Source organism: Telmatherina bonti (genome assembly GCF_933228915.1).
Source record: "Telmatherina bonti genome assembly, chromosome: 22".
NCBI lineage: Eukaryota > Metazoa > Chordata > Actinopteri > Atheriniformes > Telmatherinidae > Telmatherina > Telmatherina bonti.
In genome coordinates this window covers 30,917,119-30,937,351 of record NC_136631.1, presented here as the reverse complement: position 1 = coordinate 30,937,351, position 20,233 = coordinate 30,917,119, and the positions used below count along the sequence as shown (strand labels likewise).

The 20,233-nt window shown below is 42.8% G+C and overlaps 1 protein-coding gene across 3 annotated transcripts in view; it reads left to right on the top strand.

Annotated features, from left to right (window-relative positions):
- The first annotated feature begins 17,580 nt into the window (after positions 1-17,580).
- LOC306772563 (protein jagged-2-like) overlaps positions 17,581-20,233 on the top strand; it is a 68,331-nt gene continuing 65,678 nt past the window's right edge. For all 3 annotated transcript variants that reach the window (XM_079262093.1, XM_079262092.1, XM_079262091.1), the window contains exons 1-2: positions 17,581-17,896; positions 18,768-19,088. In XM_079262093.1, coding sequence (XP_079118219.1) covers positions 17,828-17,896; positions 18,768-19,088 — 390 coding nt within the window. In that variant the 5' untranslated portion in view covers positions 17,581-17,827. The remainder of the gene's footprint in view (positions 17,897-18,767; positions 19,089-20,233) is intronic.

Below are 20,233 nucleotides of genomic sequence, written 5' to 3'. Positions count from 1 at the left end.
CACTAGAACCAGATTTTCCCAGTTTATTTTCTCCTGTAACTTTGGCTGCATGCCGTGTCACCATCTCACTGTCACCATCTATATACTTCAGAACTTGACCCTTTTTATGCTAAACATTTTCTGGCTCTAACTTTGTTCCGTCTTGTCAGTAGCGTCTTCATTCTGTGTGTGTTCTGCATCGTGCTGTGAAAAAGAGGTTTCTCCTGCTTGCATTCACTTTTCTGAGGCAATGTACCTGAATGCATCTTCCTCCACGTCTGACAAACACTACAGAACCATCCTGACCAATGAAAAGTCCTGGTCCTCTCCATTCATGGAAGTCGACTCTCTTACAGTATCACCTAGTTCACATCTTTCTTCTGTATGGTGTGTTTAAACAATACCCGCCGTACTTTTTTCAGAACATTCTGCTTCTGTAAAGGCCTCTCTCGATGCATGCAAAGCAGAAACGTGTTCAGCTACCCATTCACTTTTTGTAGTGCCTTGTAACGGCTAACTGTGAGGACTCAGAAATTCAGCCACACAAAAGGAGTCATGAACAAAATCCAGTTTATTTGAAGATGTGGAATAAGAGTAGGGGCGAAGGGGTAGACACTCAATCCTGGGGTATAAGCAGCTGAGAGAGTTCTGGTTCCAGAGACAGGGTCAGGAGGGAGGCAAGAGGTCAAGATTATGATGTGGCAGATGAAGTACTTAGCCAGGGCGATCAGTGAGGCTTTGGGCTCCAAAAACAAGGCAAGGGTCCACGTCCAGAAAAATGCAAGAGGTTGGAAGAGTCGGTCATAGGCAGAGCAACGAAGACAATCCAGGGGCGTGAAAAGGTGGGTCAGCAAGTTCAGACAATCTATTGAACAACTAGACATGATCTGCCAATGATCTGGCAGACAGAAAGAGACTAGAGAGCATTTAAGTTGGCTGGGAGTCCTGACAAAATGGGCAGAAGGCCAGGGAACATGGCAGAGGCAGGTAGGAAGCCCCAGTTGACTGGTCTGTCAGTCAGGACAGAGGGCAGGTTGGGACTCTGTCCGAACACCAGCTGATAAGGACTGAAGCCATGCACATTCTACATGGTGTTTCTGGTCACAACAGCCCAGTCCAGTGCAGTGTCCCAGTGTTTGGTTGTGGCCATTGCTCTGAGGGCTGTATAAAGTTAAAGTTTTCTGCCAAGTCTGCTCATCATTATTGAACTCCCCTCCACTGTTGCTAACCAGTTTTTGAGGTGGACCATGCACATTTATCCAGGCCTGGATGGAGTTTCACTATCTCAAGTTGCTTGTTTTGTGGCCAGAATGCTTCCAGGACTAAACTGTGTTAATTGGTCAATATTATAGAGATACCTTCATATAAAGAAGAGTCTTTATTGCAAGATTGAGAAATAAAACAAAGAGAGGATCTTTTCAAATACAGCCGGAATCTATGCTAAGTTCAGGTCAGAGATATAGCAAAGCTGCGCTGGGCTAAGGAGGACACCATTATATACTTCCCACATGAACAAAATTAAAGCTGGGGTAGGTAATGTTGGGGAGCCAGCAAGATGAGAAAGTAGCACCGTCTTGGCTCCTCCTCCTCTGGTTTTGCTCCTTGCATGATCCCAGGCTTTTTTCTTACCTGCGCCAAGGAGGTTATGTTTTCCCCAGCGTTTATCTTTCTGTGCTAAAGATAACTCAGAAAGTTATGGAAGAATATCAATTAAATGTTCAGGAGTTGTTGGAAATGTGAAAAGGAAGAACTGGTTTAATTTTGGTGGTGATCCGGATCACCGTTTGGATTCAGGAATTTTTTAAAGGTCATGGTGGAGGTTTGTGCTCTCCGAGTGTTTTACTAGTTCAGAGCTTTTTCCACCAACGATTTTCTCTTTCTTGCCTGTTTAGCGGTAGCAGGCAAATAATCCAGGTATGCGCTGCGGGAGGAGGGGAGCCAGGAGAAGGTTATGAAATATAAGAAATGAACAACTCCATTTTGGTCCGAATGTTTGGATTGGTCAGAGTTTTTACAGATTTACAGTAAACTGAGGGGTCTAACTATATTTCTTATCGTTCATGATTACAGAATGTATAGACTACTATCAGGACGAGGAACCACTTCACCCAGAGTAAAAGAAAAATGTCTCTGAGTAACATTACCTACCCCAGCTTTAAATAATCTCATGGCAAATGGAAGAGTTTTACCCACTGAACCAACCTGGATGAAATGATAGTGGTCTGAGTGCTGATTGGAACAAATGTTTACGTATATTGGCTGTACTTAAATAAAAAGAAAAACAGATTCCCACACAAAGTCAGTCTGTCAAAGGAAGAAGCTGGTGATTGTATTTGTCCAAAATGTATCCATCTAGGATCTCGTCAATGTCAATAAACATCTCATAGTGAACGTGGAGGTGCAAGGAAATCCTACTGTGACCTCTATTATGGTTACTGTAGAAGTGTAAGTCAAACAAATTATACAATCAGATTTTGGTTTTCCATGTTTTAACTCATGGTTTTTGTTTGTTCCATTTGCTGTCCTTTCCTACAGTCATCTGGCAGATGCTTTTATCCAAAGCGGCCTACATGTGAGAAGGGATCAGTTAACCTAACATGCATATTTTGCTTTAAATGGATTTTGTTTCTTATTTGGATGTGGTGTGGAAATTTATAAGACTGATAAAAACTGGCAACAAGTGGCATGAAGTCCTCTCTGCCCAGATATTGTCAGGTAGATCGCCAGAGAAAGGACAGGTGTGTGGTGTGACACATAGATGATCCCTTTCTTCCCTCTGCAGTGAAATTCTTGGTTGGTATCAAAAGGAAAAGAGTTATAAACTCAGTGTGTGACAGGTGCCACAATGACTGCCTGAAGTTACCTGTACTTGTTTTCTTTTACAAGGTTTTTCAGGCTCCAGTAAGAAGCAGTTGGACAGTCAGGCAGGGATTCTGGCACAGGCCAGCTCCACTGAAGAGCTGCATTCTGGAGCCACTTCTCTGTCAGGAGAACCAGTCATCACCCCTTCTTTCCAGTTTGCCAGAGATTTAAGCTGGAACATAAAATGTCAAATGTAAAGTGAACGATTTTCTCATTCTTCAAGGAAAGGCGCAAGACGGACATTTTTTCTGTTTCAGGCTTCAAGGAGCTCAGTTGAACATTTCCTGATAGTTTCACCTTCTTCACTGCTTCCACAGACTTCAGGGTTTATAACAATAAGTTGTTTTCATATCAGAGCACAAAAGTCTGACATATGCAGCAAGTGTACTTGCTATTATCTATGTACGCACTGAGATATGTATCTTTGTGGTTTTTACAGTGAAAATCATCATTTAGTAGAATTCTAATGACTTCCAAAAACCACAAATATTCCACCCAAGATCAGCCACAGACCACACCTTTAAACACCCACAAACAACATGCATATAAATGTTCACACATGCTCAGCATACCTTCATGCATACTCTTCCATATCAACCCTGACTTGACACCTTTGCTCCCATCAGTACACACCCACCTCCCACAAACATAAACCAGTAGAAATGTCCACATGGGGCAGGTGAGCAGATGTTTGTCTGCAGGCAGAAGTCAGTTCCTCTTGACAGAGGTCAGTTTGGGAACAGCACCAGGTGCAGCAGCCATAATCCAAAGGTGTGTGTCAGATAACAGCGTAGTTATTCTGGTTTAATGTCTTTATCAGCAGCAGAAAGCATGAGGGGTAGAAACCACCTGTCTTTCCACCTGCCTGCTCCGCTCCTCTGGATTCCCTACATTTAGTGTGTCTGAGATATATGTCTATTTGTACTGAGGGGTGGGGGGCGCACACACTTTATTACATCCCCCACCAAGAAAGAAAGAAAGATGGAGGAGATAGATAGATAGATAGATAGATAGATAGATAGATAGATAGATAGATAGATAGATAGATAGATAGATAGATAGATAGATAGATAGATAGATAGATAGATAGATAGATAGATAGCATTGTGACTGATGACTGGCTTTACTGGCTCTGATGGAGCTCCCCAACAGACAACAGCAGCACAGAAACACTGACTGCTGACCATCCCTGGCTCTTTACTGTTCATGAATTTGCTTCCTGGCTCCATCTGCCTTGCATGGATTTAGTGATTGATTAAACTTTGCAGAAACCAAACAAACACATTTTTAGGGAGATACCCATCTGCCACCCAGTCCTGATTCTCCCATGCTTTGGTGTCCCTCTATATATTCAATACAGAACGACTCGGTCAGGAGTTCCTCCCCTTTACCGAGATTCGCATCGGTCTTAAACAAATCGGCCACTCTGATTGGTTTATCTGAGGAGACCCTTGTCTCTTGCCTTGCGTCATCCCCATAGACTGTATATAAAGAGATGGACGCAGCCTCCGTGACATCACCCGTAGGTTTCTGAAGAGATCAACTGAAGCTCGTGGGCGGTTCCTACCATCACCATCTTGGCAGAGTTCACAATACAAACTGACAACGCAGGGTTTGTCTTTTCCCGCGTAGTGCTCGCGAAGGATCTCTTGCGCCTTTCTTCCGTCGCATTTAGCATCCCTCATGACCAGCGACAAACTTTTGTTGTCCAGACATTGCACCAGTTCAGCATATGCCTCTTTGTTCTTTGCCTCATCTTCCGCGAGGGCATCCTCGTCTCCATCAGTTACCTGCGGGTCCTCCAGGATAACTTGTTTGAGACCATGCAACTCCGTGTGCGCGAGGAATCTCGTCTCCCAGAGCTCGTAACTTTTCTCATCTGCGTTGAACAGAAGTCTGAACCATCTTGGGCCAGTGTTACTGGGCCCATAACCTCTAGCGTTCGACATATCTGCAGCAGTTTGTTCTCATGGGAGAAAAGGACAGACCTCCATGTCTTGTCTTGTCTAGGAACTCACACAGACCATTTTTTGTAACTGCGCATGCCCACAAAAAAAAAAAAAAACATTTCGGTGCTCGCAGGCACACGTGGTATTGTGACGTCAATACGCATGCTACTTAACATGGCTTTGCTATTCATATTTTGAAATGTCCTCAACAAGGGAGAACTGCAGTTTTATGCACTTCCGCATAGGCTTCACTTTTAACCGCCGGAGGTTGCTGCTTGGTCACCACATATTCTTCAAAACATTCAAGATGGCGCACAGACGTAGCGGGACTTTCTTTCTTTTTGCTGTAAATGCCGTTTTAAATGACACCATTCAGCCTCAGGTTTTTACAGCAAAAACGACACAACTCATTTATGTCTTCTGAACTACACGCCATGTTTATTTTCTTCTGCTTTGTTCGCTCTACAGAACACTTCCGGATATTGTAGGCTGCCGCTTTCCTGACATCACGTCTGCCATTTTTCTGATTGGTTTACTCCGCGCTTGTTTGTCCCGCCACGGAAATCCGTTGATGGGATTAAGTCCCCGGAATCCACGCTGGAACAGCGAGGGAGTCTGCCTTATCCGGCTACCAAGCAACAACTTCCAGCAGTTAAAAGTGAAGCCTATGCGAAAGAGCATAAAACTGCAGTTCCCCCATCATCAGTGAATTGTTTTTCTAACTCCTTTGTTTAGCAGTGATTTAATTTGTAGAAAACCTTGCAAAACACATCAGGAAAAGGAAATGACAAACAAACAGACAACAGAAATCCAACTAAACTGCAGACTGTGACAGCGTTCCATTTTTCTGATCATGATGGTATCCGTTGTTTTCTTCAGTGAAATGGTTTCTCTTCATCACAGCCCTGAGATACAGAGACATCCTGAATGAAAAATCGCAGTATCTGATGAGCCACAGAAAACAGTGCGAGCAGATTTAACACTTCAAGTTTAGCTTTTTTTTTCTCCATGCTGTTTATTCTGCAGGAATTTACACATGCATGATGAAAATTACAGTCCCGCCAGCTATCTATTAAGCTTTGTGTTTTACAAATTTAGCCCATTCTTCTAAATTCTGCAGTTTTTTTTACTTTCTCCAATCTGAGCGAGGTAGTTGAACGTTAGCATTCTCCTGCACTGTAGCGCCTACATCACAAAGGCTACATCAGGATCTCTGAGCTCTCTCCAGCGGGTAAAGTTCTGTCTAATGTCTGCTACCGTCTCACCTCATCCATTTCTTAAATGCCATGATGCATCTCCAGGATGGTCAATGTATTGAGATCATGTTGGAGGCGTGTCACATGATGTAAGAAGCAAGCTGATGTCTCACGGTACATGAAAAATAAAATATACAGGAATGTCTACAGTTAATGTCATTGCAGGCTTTATGGTTGGAAAGATGTGGAGTCTTGCTTTTATCCACTTTTGACAAAGCACAGCACTCCTCCACCAAACCTGATGGGTACAACTTTTTAAACTTTTTAAAAGTGGAGGTGAACGTTTTCCACTACATGCAACATTGTGCTGGAAAACGAACCAGTACGAAGTCACACTGGAACACAAGTATATGTCTGACATGCACAAAGAGATGAGACTAATCATCGTGCTTACATTCTACAACATCCACATCTGCTGCATACGGAAGTGAAAGCGGTCGTTTTGCCGATTCTTTTCGGTCTTTTCAGCAGTTCGAGATAACGAAAAGCGTTTTCTCGTGATCACGGTATGATTATGTCATTATCACGGCATAACAACCTTTGTTTCTTGAGATAATCTTATTACAACAAAACAATGTTAGTTATCCCGTGATCTCGAGATAACGGTGTTAAAAAATACATGCGACCACGGCAGCTCTAGGCTTCCGTAGCTGCAAATGTTGCTGTATTTGCTGTTTGAACTTTGCTACATCGTTAAAAACTCTTCTAATCTGCTGTTCTATGAGGATAAAGGAATGTCAAATGATAAACTTTAATTAATTAACTCAATTTAAAATAGATATTATATACTTTAAATAAATTGCAGGTGCTTTTGCAAAAACAGACAAATAAGACAAAAAAAAAAAACCGCACAACTATCACCACAACTTTCAGAAAAACTGCTCCAAAAACAGACATTTATTCACAGCAGCCTCCAAAAATTGGCATAAAACCCCAGAGACCAATCAGATGTTGCTCTGGCAACACATTTCTTATGTATTTATTTTGACTCATGATCACAGGGGTTTGGCGACCAGATGTTGCTCCACCTGAGTGTGACGTGTTTGTCCAGGATGTCTGATAACCGACTTGACGCAGCCTGTGGATTGATGACAGGCAAACTCTGGCCCTTAAAGCATCTCACAGCTCCTGTTTGACCTAGACGTTCACCCCACCCAGTGAGCAATGCGATCTGTCACAGGGATAGCCGCTGATTTTGGCATTAGCCATAATATACTTTAATTTTTGATGGGAACCTGAGAGTGAATCAGTCCACTCCCTAAACTAGTTATGACTTTTATAAGCACTTGAGCACAAGTGTGAGTGTGTGTATTTTTTTCTAACACCCCTTCTGAGGCAGGATGTGAACGAAGTTTCTTCAAGTTATGGATGAGTCTTCATTGCATCTGATCCATGGTGAGACAACGATCCTCCTCCGTGCCACATGTGAAGCTCAGAGACCACAACGGCAAGCTGCAACAAGACTGTCTAAAGTTTACTCCTAGTCAGATAAGCGCTGCGCTGTGTTCTGTTTGCATTCTTCAGGATGGGACTTGTAAACGTTTCCATGGCAGCTGCTTCAGCCCTCAGCCTGTTTGTGTGCCATTGTACTCCACAATGTGAAGCAGAAATGGAGGGAAGAGGTGAAAGCATTTGTGTTTGTGAGTTTAATCCTTCAGAAACCACATGACTCTGACTTTTTTAAAGAAGTTTATGAGTCATAGTGAGGAAGAGCGTTAGAATGAAATGAGAAGTTCAAATTAGCAGACTAGAAAAACAAAACAGAATTAAAAAGTTACCAAAAAAGGTGTTTAAAATGGGTATTTTTTAATGCCACTAGTCTGAATGAGTGACTAAGTGAGCTTTGCTTGTGGATGTGCACAAACTGACAGGTAGAACTGAGGAAGTCAGATTTAACACTCAGCAGAAGGAAGTTTAAAACACATTCTTCTCCTGCCCTCAGAAGGTCTGAAGTTTTCCATTAATGCTCGACACACATTCTTCCATTACAGTGAAGCAGAAACCTCGGCCTTTTAACGCTTACTTCCTTTTGGAGGAAAGAAATAACCAAAAAAAACAAAACATCACTAGAATAAGGTTTTAGAAAAGAATCCAAACAAATTGTGGATTGTCAGTAAAATCAGTCATATGAAGACGGGGACCGGACACAGTGAGTGCAAGTGTTGCTTTCAACCAAACCAAACAAAAACGTTTTTCTTTTTTTTTTTTTGACAAAAGACAGATGACAAAAGAAGACAAAAACAAACTTCAATGACAAGTCAATCCAAGAATAAATGGAGAAGAAAGGTGAATGAATGATAAACTAAGAAACAGCGTCTTCTAAGACGCCGTGCACTCCAAATCTAGATGATTGGTGCCCATCAAGTCAGAAAGTCAGTTCCTGCAGCAGTTCAAGACAAGAAATCTTCATCACACACACACACACACACACACACCATGCTGCATAAACCTGAAACTCATTTGATCCTTCAAGATTTCACATTGCCTGTTTTTCTTTTGACAGCTCTCCACTGCCTTAATTTAATTAATAAATTCCAGCATCATGCTTTTTCATGTTATTTAAAAGTATTTAACATTCATTTTATCTTTTAATAGCATCATTCAATAATAACATATTTACCATGTAAAAACATGTATTTCCCAGTGAAACAAAACACACATTTCTTAAAAAATATTTTTCCATACAAAACATTAAAATGTAACTTTACAATGAGTCGTTTATGTCTTAATGTGGTGGTCAGTCTCGTTGGCAGGAACAGTCTGCAGTGGGACATATTTGTATGAAATGTCACGCGTGCATGTGAATAACTTAAAGAGCAGAAGGTTTGTTATTCAGTAAAGCAGCTTCATTGAGTTGATGTGTGCAAATTATTGTGATGTTGATCAGTTTCATAATCATGCTCCACTTAACGAGATGAGAAGACGGCAAACAGAGAATAAGTTTTTCCTTTTCTAATGAAGCTTTTATTATGCTTTGTATTTTTCACCTGTAGTCATGTAAGATCCTGTAAGGGCTGTATTAAACCAGTGTATAACTATTATTTTGTATTTGTCCCATGAAGCATCAATGGCAGGTGACGTCTTGGCACTGGATGTGTCGTGCTCATTTCGTCTCCAGTTAGCCGTCTGATGACACCAAATATATGAACTATTGTCCGTGTGGACATGAAGTGGACTGAAATGCAAAAGCCTCTGGTTCCAGTCAGAACAATAATATAAATTCTTAAAGGTCCAGTGTGAAAGTCATTTGGTTTTATATAAACAAAAATCAAGAATTTTTTTCATAAACAGGTATTTTACCAAAGTCTGACCGCGATCACATCCAGATGAAAGCGTTCTCGTAGCTTAGAATGAGGTATTTCTAAATACACAGGTGGCGGCGCAACAAACAGAAGGCCGCCATGTTGCATCGCCATCTCTGAATAGTGTAGCTGAAAGGGGACAAACTTGTTGGCCATGCATGTTTTAGCTGTGAATCTTCATGTGTTGTGTCTGGGGAGGGGGGGAGGGGGGGGTGCAAAGACAATGTGGATCATTCAACTTGCTGTTTTCCATTGAAATGTAGTGTCTATGAGAGGGAGGAAAAATAGCCAAGAAAGGAAAAGAGAAACAATAAGATGGAGAAAAGGAGAGGCTACATGGGTGTAGCGTTTAGCAGATGGAGACCGTTCATGATGGAGAGGGACTTCAGGACTGAGGTGGAGGTTGCAGCTTTCTGCTGGACAGGTAAGTTCATTCAGTCTAACAGTGACGTTTATTTTAGCATTATGTTAAAACAGGGCAGGTAGTCCAGCAGCTACTTTATCCTCCCATTTGAGTCGCATCATTTACTGTTACTGCTGTATAAAACAGCAGAGATGCTAATCTGTTAGCCTACAGCAGAAAAGCTTCGTTGCAGCAGTTTGCAGGTGATGTTTCTCTACACAGAAGTCACACCAGCAGGTCACTGTGCTGCTTTCACACGAGTTTTTCCTCATGCTTCATCATTTATTACAGCTGATTTGACAAGGTATGTGGGGGTTGATTTCCTCCCTCTAATCACACCATTTCACATGTTGACATTAGCTATTAGCTTTAGCTTGGTACCAAATACATGGAAGGCATGTTGGTAAAAAATCTGCATCAATGACAAACAGAATTATTATTATGTCCCTTATCACCTGACGAGACATTTCAGCTTGTGTCAGATGTTGACATTTTCACCATTATGACTCTCTGTGGCTTCGGTAGTGACGATAAACATTTCTAAACATTTCATTAGGCCTTCAGAGAAAGCCTTCATTGCCTTCAGTCCAAGCTTCAGCGCAGGACATACGTCCACATCGTGTCCATTCAGAGGACACATAAACCCCATAAAAATCGTTTGCTGTCTGAAACTCATGCTGCCTTCACGTTCCGCCAACAATGTTTTACAAGAATGTTTCAGGATGCATGATCTCAGATATTTTACAGATTGTAAACATATCGCTGCTTTCAGGTCTCCTTCAGGCCATGAAAACAGCCATCATCAAACCACTACTAAGAAAAACAGAAATAACTGCTTTGATGCTGGCCAGTCAGGTTTTTGGCCATGCCACACCAGACTGCTCTTGTTAAGGTCTTAAATGAAATCCACTTTGGCACAGATGGTGGGAACATTTCAGTCCTGGTAGTACTGGATCTTAGTGCTGCACTGACACAGTCAATCATAGCATCTTAGACCAGCTGAAAAACTGGGTAGGACTCGATGGCACTGCCATGAACTGGTCTGAGTCCTTTTTAAAAGACAAGGATTCTTTGTGTCCATCGGTAACTATGAATCTGAGCAAACTACATAACCTGTGGAGTTTCCGAGGACATGAAAAACAACTAAATATGTTACCGTTGTTATGCTTATATGCTGATGACTCACAGATCTACATGAGCATCTCACCAGCAGACTATAGTCCGATCCAGACTCCAATCAAATGTATTGACTGGATGTTCCAGAAGTTTCATGCCCTGCCTTCCTGACTCCACTTTCATTCGCTCAGCTTGTCCTCCTTCTCACACAGCTGCACCTGATCACAGGATGAAACACACCTGCCCTCCTCATCACCATCGCCTGAAAGCCAGTTCACTCCCCAGCAGTCACCAGTCTGTCCTGAAACTCTGTTTCCTGAATCCGTCCTCAAGCTCCTTTTGCTGCAAAAGCTCTTTTAGCGTTCCGATCTTCTGCAACACGAGTCCTTCCTCAGAAAACCACAACAGAACTTCACTCAGTTTAATAAAGACAAAAGTGACAATAGTTTTAAAAAACTTATGACAAAGCCTGAAATCTCTGTGAAGTCCTGAACTTCAGTATCCCATTGAGACAGTCAGGTTGTTGCTATTTTAGACTTAAAGAACATGTCGATGGTTAAAGAACTGCTGACTCCGCAGAATTTAGAGAACTTGTCCAGGCATCGATCTGTAGTAGAGTATACTACTGTAAAGCTGTCCTTACAGGTCTCCCTAAAACGCCCATCAGACAGCTGCAGCAGGTCCAGAACGCTGCTGATCCAGTCCATGGAAGTGGATCACAGAACTTCAGTCCTCAGTGAAAGGACCCCAAAGCAGCACAAGAGATCTATACAGGTTAACAGTCTTTATTTCACCACCTGGTAGAGGATGTGCCGTACTGGGGTGATCTCTGGTTCCCAACATGCCAAGCAGAGTAAATTTCCTCTGGGCCAACAGAGCAGGTATGTAACACAACATGAAAACAGAAGAAGATCCACTAACTCACTAGTGGTGGTCCTCCAGGACGGAAACCCAGTAATCACTGGGGAGCGGGCTCCAAGGGCAAGACGAGAAGCGGTAGTCGGGGACAGATCAGGTAGGTAACAGGCAGGCAGTTCAGGTAGGAGTGCTGGAAGGTCAGGCATGAGAGCAATGACGATCTGGCAGTGAGTGAATGGTGGAAGCTGTATATACATACAGGCTGAACTGATGGGATCGATGAACAGGTGGGATGGCAGGTGTGGGCAGTAAACTGATTAGGGGTGTGGCAGGCAGCAATGCAGGAGGAAGCAGGGCTGATTGCGACACCCAGATCTTCATATTGGCTTCCAAATCCTGCTGTTAGTCTGGTGTTAGTCTGGATTGCACTTTAGTCTCCTGGTGAGATGCTGATGTAGAGCTGTGAGTCATCAGCATATTAGCATAACGGCGGTAACATATTAAGGACCAGAATCCATTCAGGATCCTCTGGATCAAGATCTTCTGGTTTGTTATAAACCAACCAGGTCTTTAAGACCATCAGGGTCAAATGTTCTTTCTCTTTCCGTCATAACTAAACATGGAGGCGGTGTTCAGGTTTTATGATCCTTGGACAGATGTGGAAAGTAGTGAATTACATTTACTCACATTACTGTAATTAAGTAGTTATTTTTAGGTATTTTGTCATTTTTTAGGTAGTTTTTGAAAGACTTTACTTTCACTCAAGTACATTTTGACCCAAGTATTTAACTTTACTGCAGTGGAAAAGTCCCGTTACTGAGTAAAAAGAGTAAAACCATCGGCCTGAACAGGCCTCATGCTGAACGTCACGGATTTTCCGTCTCTGCGGTTCCTGTTCGATGCCAACTGAAAGAAAAATGTGTGTGGTTGTTCGGATTGTGCGCGTTTTTGCTCAAATTCTCACTGATGAACTGTTTCATTAAAGTTTAGTTCATTAAAAACAGCTTTGGATTGGATTCATGACTCCTCTTTTTTTTTTTTTTACTTCTGTAACTGAATGTAACTAAGTAACTTTTACTCAAATAAATTTTTAAAATTAGTACTTTTTTACTTTGGTAGATATTTAGATGGATACTTTTACTTGAGTAGAATTTAGGCAAAGTAAATATACTTTTAGTGTGTTTTGCATCCCTGTATGTGGAGCAAACTGTCAGAAACCTGCAGGTCAGATGAAACTCAACTGCTTTAGATCAAGTTAAAGTTTTTTATTCAACACTTTTTTATCAAAGTTACTTTAAATTCTTCGCACTGCAACTTTTATGTCATGCATTTTAACTACCTCTCCTTTCATTTAACTTCTTTGCTTTTAATACTTCCTGTACTCTGCCGTAATACTTTTAATGATTCATGTAAAGCACCTTGAATTGTCTTGAAATGAGTCATACAAACAAACCCGGCTCGTCTCAGGACGGTTTGATGCTTCCAGTCTCATCACCAGCAATCCCACACTAAAACCGTTTACCAAACCAATCCACGTCTCTCTGCTCAGAGACATGTTCCTCTGGGTGAAGTGGTTCCTTGTCCTGATAGTAGTCTATACATTCTGTAATCATGAACGATAAGAAATATAGTTAGACCCCTCAGTTTACTGTAAATCTGTAAAAACTCTGACCAATCCAAACGTTCCGACCCAAATGGAGTTGTTCATTTCTTATATTCCGTAGCTTCTTCTCCCGGCTCCCCTCCTCCCCCTCCAGCAGCGCATACCTGACAGCCACACCCTGCATATAAACAGCTCGTTAGGATGAAAATACAAAGTAGTGAAGAAGAAACTCGGAAGGCAAACATGGCTGAGAAAATGCAGGAAGGATTTCTCCGACCCGGCTCGGTTTATTTGCCTCCTCCTGCTAAACAGCCGAGAAAGAGAAAATCGTTGGTGGAAAAAGCTGCGAATAAAAAAGCCTTGGATCACGCAAGGAGCAGAACCAGAGGGGGAGGAGCCACGTCAGGGGGAGGAGCCAAGACAGGGCGCCACTTTCACATCTCCAACATCCCCAGCTTTAAAACCACATGCTCTTCTATGGGAAGCAAAAATTAAGTCATCCCTCCTGCTTAGACTTAAATGTTTTCTGCACTAAAAAAAATCATAAATCTATAGAATATTCCAGTTGACTGAAAAGAGGAGTTGACCTAACTCGGCCAGCACAGTGCACGTGATACAATCAGGCTGACGACGTGAACTTTGCAGTAAAAATGTGACCAGTAAGTTTAATGCAGCTAATTAAACCCCCAACTTCCCCAGTTTGTCTGAGCAGCACCCACATCCTCCTTATCTCGTTTGATAAGAGATGTTGTCGGCAGAAGAACACAAGATGTGTTTGTGTGTGCAGACATGTGAATGAGTCATATGTACACAAGACGTGTGTGTTTGCACCTGCTCCTCTGGGAGGAAACACCTGTTGCAGGGTGTCAGCAGCCACCTGTTGAACTCCGTCCTGCAGCTGAGCGACTGGCCTGCAGAGCTGCATGAGCCCAAGCTGCAGCAGGAGGGTCGGTGTGAGGAGAAGCAGCTGTCCTGTTAGCTTCTCCCATGGCCAAGACGAGGTGTTGGCCACAAATGAAAACCCCAAGGTCACAAGCAGGAAATCTTCTCTGCATGCTGAAATTAACAAGGTTTTCTCACATTCAGAAAGGCTCCAGATTGTTAAACTCAACTTATTGAAGCAGAAATTGCTAGCAGGCTAACACTGGATCACAGCTCAGTGCTCGACAGGAGAAGGAATCATTTCACGTAAAATTACTATCTGTGGTCATCCTGAGAACAAGTTACTGGTCTTTGTTGAGCTCTTTCCAACTCGGTCTGGTCAGGATTTCTCTTTAGCTGCTAGCGCTAATGCCAGCACACAGTTTCAGTGCATGCAGCTGTGTGTTTTACTAAAGGGTATCTTTCATCTTGATGCAAGTTTCTAGGTGCTTACAGTGTTGCAACCAGTGACTTCTGTCAGAGTGACCTTGTCTTTAACAGCTACCTTCAAATTGCTGAATCTAATGATGGACTTGAGGCTTTTGAAAGAGCCAACCTCCATTCAGGAGACTGGCTCTTTCATGGGTTTCTGGTGTTTTGCACGATATTAAAAGTCCAAGGTTTTAATCGTAAAATAAACAGTGGAATAAATTTCATGTTGTGATTTCAGTCACATTAAAACAGCTGAGGTCAATTATGCAGACTTATATTATTTTTCTTTTTACATCTTTTTCTACAGAAAATGCATCCAAATCATACTTTGTTTTCTTTGAGTGTCTCCTGCCAGCCTGCCCATGGCTGCTTCTCCCCCATCTCCTCCTCTCTGCTGTGTGTTCGTGAACTTTTTCCCATCTTCCTCCATCGAGTACGCTCCTCTCTGCTCCATCTTTCTGCAGTTTGCTCTGTTTTGCCATGAAACTAGTAGCAAAGCAGCTCGAACATCTCCTCCTGTATGACGCTAACATGATTCTCCCTGTCTGATAGAAAAAATAAAAAGAGCACCACTCAACAAGAACTCGGTTCCCATCGTGCAGCAAAGAGCCGTTCAAAAGGTTTGATTCGTTTGTGAACGTTACTTTACTACTTTGACCCGACTCTTTGGAAGTGTGTGTTTAGTAGAAGTAAATTTTCCTTTAAGACAATTTGGGATCCATCAAGATGAATGCAGTAAGATACTTTTCTGAGACCATATTTACAAAGATATTTGTATAAAAAAAAAAAAAACCATAATATAATACATATATAATAAAAATTTTTATTCATTGTGATTTAATTTGATGCTGAATATTTCATTCATTTGTTTTCATTCATTTCCAGCTAAATGTTGCAGTGAAGCTTTCGCCCACTGACTGCTGGGATACCTCCAGCTTCCCTGCACCCTTAACTGGACTGAGCCATATAGAAAATGGATGTCTGGGTGGCGACGGGGAAGATGGAGCCAATCCCAGCTGTGATCAGGTGAAGGCAGGTACACCAGACAGGTCTCCAGTCTGTCAAAGATTATAAATATTTATTTGGTAAAAAATATATTTATTTTCCACTGTTAATAAAACAGCAGATTTTCAGTGTATCTGAAATTGGTTAGCAACATTTAGATATGCATAAATATAGAAGACCAAGGAATTACAGTCTTTTCTTCCCTTATAGGAGAGGAAAAATGCATTTAATAGTTACTGACTGATTTCATTCTTTAGATACACTAAGATGCAAATGAGACAGTATTTCTGTTTCACTGTAGTATTTTACTACAGATATACTTGTTTTATATGAGGGTGTTTCACTGGGAGTTGGTGAATCTTTATCTATAAACTGGAAGACAGTTGACCTCTCCAGGTACTAAGCTGTGGTTTTGATGAAACCAAGGACTCATCATTACATTCAGCAGGTGACAGCGATTCACTGCATTTGCTTGTGTAAACACAGCGAAGACGCCTTGCTCTGTTCAGACTGGACATCAGAATGAGAAAAAAAGGGGATTTTTGTGACTTTGAATGTGCAAATTTTCACACACAACCATCTTCAGGGTTTCCAGAGAAGATCTGAAAAGGAGAAAACATCCAGCGAGCAGCAGCTGTCTGGACCACAATGTCTAGAAGAGGTCAGAGGTCAGAGGAGACTGGACAGACTGGGTGGAGATGATCAGAAGGCAACAGGAAGTCCAGTAAACACTGGTTCCAACCAGTATATCCAGAACATCATCTCTGAACACACAACACGTCCAGCCTGGAAGCAGATGGTCTCCAGCAGCAGAAGACCACAGCGGGTTCCCTCCTGTCAGTAAGAACAGGAAACTGAGGCTACAATTCACACAGACTCACCAGAACTGGACAATAGAAGATGGAGAAACGTTGCTGGTCTGATGAGTCTCCAGTTCAGCTCCACATTCACATGGTAGGATCAGAATCTGCTGGAAACATCATGACAACATGGATCCATCCATTCAGGCTGCTGGTGTTGGTGTGGGGAAGTATTTTCTAGTACTCCACTGCCAACCTGAGTCCTGCTGCTGACCATGTCCATCCCTTTCTGAGCACAGTGTAGCATCTTCTGATGGAAACTTCCAGCAGGATGATGCACCATGTCACAAAGCTCACATCATCTCCACCATGACGATGAGTTCACTGTCCTCCAACGGCCTCCACAGTCACCAGATCTACATCCAGCAGAGCAGCTTTGGGAGATTCTCATCCTGATGTGCAGCAGCTGTGTGATGCTTCATGTTAACAAGGAGAAAATCTCTGAGGAATGCTGCAACACCTTGTTGAACATGAACTTATGCAAGTGGTCAAAACGCTGAACTGAGATGTTTTGTGTAGAAGTGGTTGAGCTGCCAGTAGAGGGCGCTACCAGTCCTGTTTCTCCTGCCTGCAGCTCAGGTGTCCCTCCAACATCAGCTCCCCTCTCCATGAGCTGTTTATGGATTATTTATGGCACCTCATTCATCACAGCAACTCTTGGTTTTAATTTGTTAATATAAATCACTGGAGCTGAATTTATGGGTGAAACTTTAAAGAGAAAGATGTTTATATTTATGTTTTTATTCAGCAATAAAAAAAAAAAAACCAAAAACACATCCTCACAAAATTAAAAACGAAAGTATGAGATAAAACAACATGTTCATTCTTATGTGTGAGAAATTATTGTCAATAATAAATCCATCTCCTACTCCTGCTGCCGTCCCGATCTCCTATTGGCTCTCAGGTGCAACAGTTCCACCTTGCCGGCCTGTGATTGGTCCGTGGAGCTGTCCGTCCCAGCGAGCGCCCCGGCAGCTGCCAGTAGCAGCAGAGCTGCTCCTCTGTCCTGCTGCTTAGTGCGTGGAGCAGCGAAGGGGAGAGCACTGTGCGCGTCTCGGTGTGCGTCCGTGGACCAAGCAGCACCAGCGACTGCGCGTCTTTCCCCCCTCCAGCCCCACAGGCATCCCGGGGAGCAGCTGTGCATGCCTCGGACTACAGGAGGAGGAGGATCCAGCTTTTTCTCTCCCTCTTTATTCTCCTTTTGACGGACTGAGGCGCATTTTTTTGGTGCTTTTTTTTTTTTTTTTTTCCTAATGATACCAACACTGAGCTGCCGGAGACATGTGGACTAACCCGGGGACAGTGCGTGGCTTCTCGCTAGTGTGTCTTCTCCTGACACTGTGGGCCGAGGTGAGAACTTTGTTTGATTCCACTCAGGGGTTAGATGATGCTTTTTTGATGATCTAACTTATGGATGAAGCAAAAGTGTCTTTTAAATGGGGAAAAATTCCAGCCTTAATTGAATTGCTTCCCCACTATGAATCATGTGATTTTACATTTCTAAATCCTTCCTCCAGCAGATGCATCAGTCTGGAACTTCTTCCACCTTTACAGCAGCTGAGCTGCTTGTTTTATGTGTAATAAGTCACTTTTCTTTTAGGGATGCAAAACTTTCTTTTTTTTCATTTTGAAAATATCAAACGTCCATATTAGTAAAGCAAAGAATAATTGGCTGAAAATGTTTCCCATATTTGCAGCTGCAACATCTGCAAAACTCAATGTCCCGAATTCTGACAAAACAGGAGTCAAACAGGGTTTTATGTGTGTGTGTGTGAGTGTGTGTGTTTTATTTGTTCTCCATTTGTGTAAATTACAAAAATAATAATAATGATGAAAAGAATAAAAAGAAGAAGGAGTTTATTGTAAATGAAGCCCAGACTGCGGGACATTGTGGGACTTTGCGGGATTTTGCGGGACCGCTGTCTCTGCGCACAGATCCACGCTGAGCTGAACTGGAGCAGCAAGTCTCCTAATCTAGCCCTGAAATTCAGCTGTTCCAAACTTTACAGCAGCGCGGAGCTTCAGAATGACTTTCTGCTGCAAAACGCAAAAAAAAAAAAGTACAACTATAACCTGGAGGGAGATTTAGGAGAATTATTAGTTTATAAAACAGTAAGTGGCGCAAAAGAAACTGCGCGTTCTGGGTTGAAGTTGCAGACATGAAAAGCGTTTTGTTGTGCAGTATACCCACCTCACACCTGTCCCTCCTGCCCCCCTGCAGGTGTCTCAGTCCACGGGCTACTTTGAGCTGCAGCTGGTGTCGGTGGAGAACCCCAGAGGTCAGCTCCTGAGCGGCGACTGCTGCGACGCAGAGGAGGCTGCGGCGGACGGCCGCTGCGGCGCGGATGAGTGCGACACCTACTTCAGAGTGTGTTTAAAGGAATACCAAACGGAGGTGACCACCAGCGGGGCTTGCACCTACGGCTCGGAAACTACCAAGGTTTTCGGTGGGAATACTTTTCAGTTCAGAGGCCAGAAATCCGGCCAGAACCGGAACAGCGATGCCGGGAAGATCGTCATCCCCTTCCAGTTCGCGTGGCCGGTAGGTGCCTCGCGCCTCTCACGATCAGGTTTCAGCAAGTTGTGCGTTTTATTTGTTTATTTGAGTGTGAGGATGTCTCTCAGTGCGATTTAATGTTTGTAATTCGGTGTCCAACATACAGCTGGGACGTGAATGCAGCATTAAAATGACCCTACGGTGTAAATCTGGCTCACTTTGGCACAGTTGCTCATCAGAAACACCATATTTGTGTCTGAGCATTTAGTCTGCAACCCCCTTTTTTCCTGCACGTGCTAATTTGCCTACTTATCTCAGTATCATCGTTTAGCTTCTGAGGTACACCATACACTGATCAGGGAGGTTTGAGAAACACTCTGATGCAGCCAAAGGCCTGAGCGCGCGTGACGCGTGGCTTTTACGCACGCCATCTGTGCGCTTGTGTCCCAGTTTGATGAGTTACTAAACAATCCGTTGTTTGTGTTGCTTCAGTGTTTGTGGAAAGAGGAAAGGGGGGGCGTGTTGTGCTGATTTTTGGCTGAAGGAAAGAGGGATTTTCAAGTAATGCTGATTAAGACGAAGCAGGTAACTTATTATGTTAACCAAACAAAGCAGGAGCCAAGCAGAACCTGCTCCCAGTGCCTGCTGGGAGAAGGAGCGTGGGAAACTGGATCTGTGGTGGCAATCAGAGCTGTATCAAACTGTTGTTTACAGAAACAGATTCTTATCAGGGAGGTTTCATGATCAGAGTGACGTCTTGTAGGGGAGATGTCACAAGTTTGATTCCCAAAACAGCTAAATGAGCTGTTGGAGTCGTCCTCGGTCCTTATGAAGCAAAATGGAGAGGAGTAGCAGAGGAGATGAGGAGAGCCAATAAACACAGCCAAATGGGTTATTAGCATGTGTATGATTAGTATTAATGTTTCTCTCTCTCTGTGTGTGTGTGTGTGTGCTGACAAATACAGATTCCTTCTAAGTCTCCGCCTGTTAACTGGTTGAAGAGCAAACATTAGATTCTTAATAAGCTTTCCAACATCCTGTCAAGCTGAAAATGTCTCACTGCTGCTTTTATAAAGACGACTTTATGGTTTTTGCACATTTGTTGCCTTTCAGAAAGTTTTCCTTTGGTGTGTATTTATGTTTAAATGTTTTGAAGCTGAAGTTAACAATGTGACTGAACGTGGGAAAGA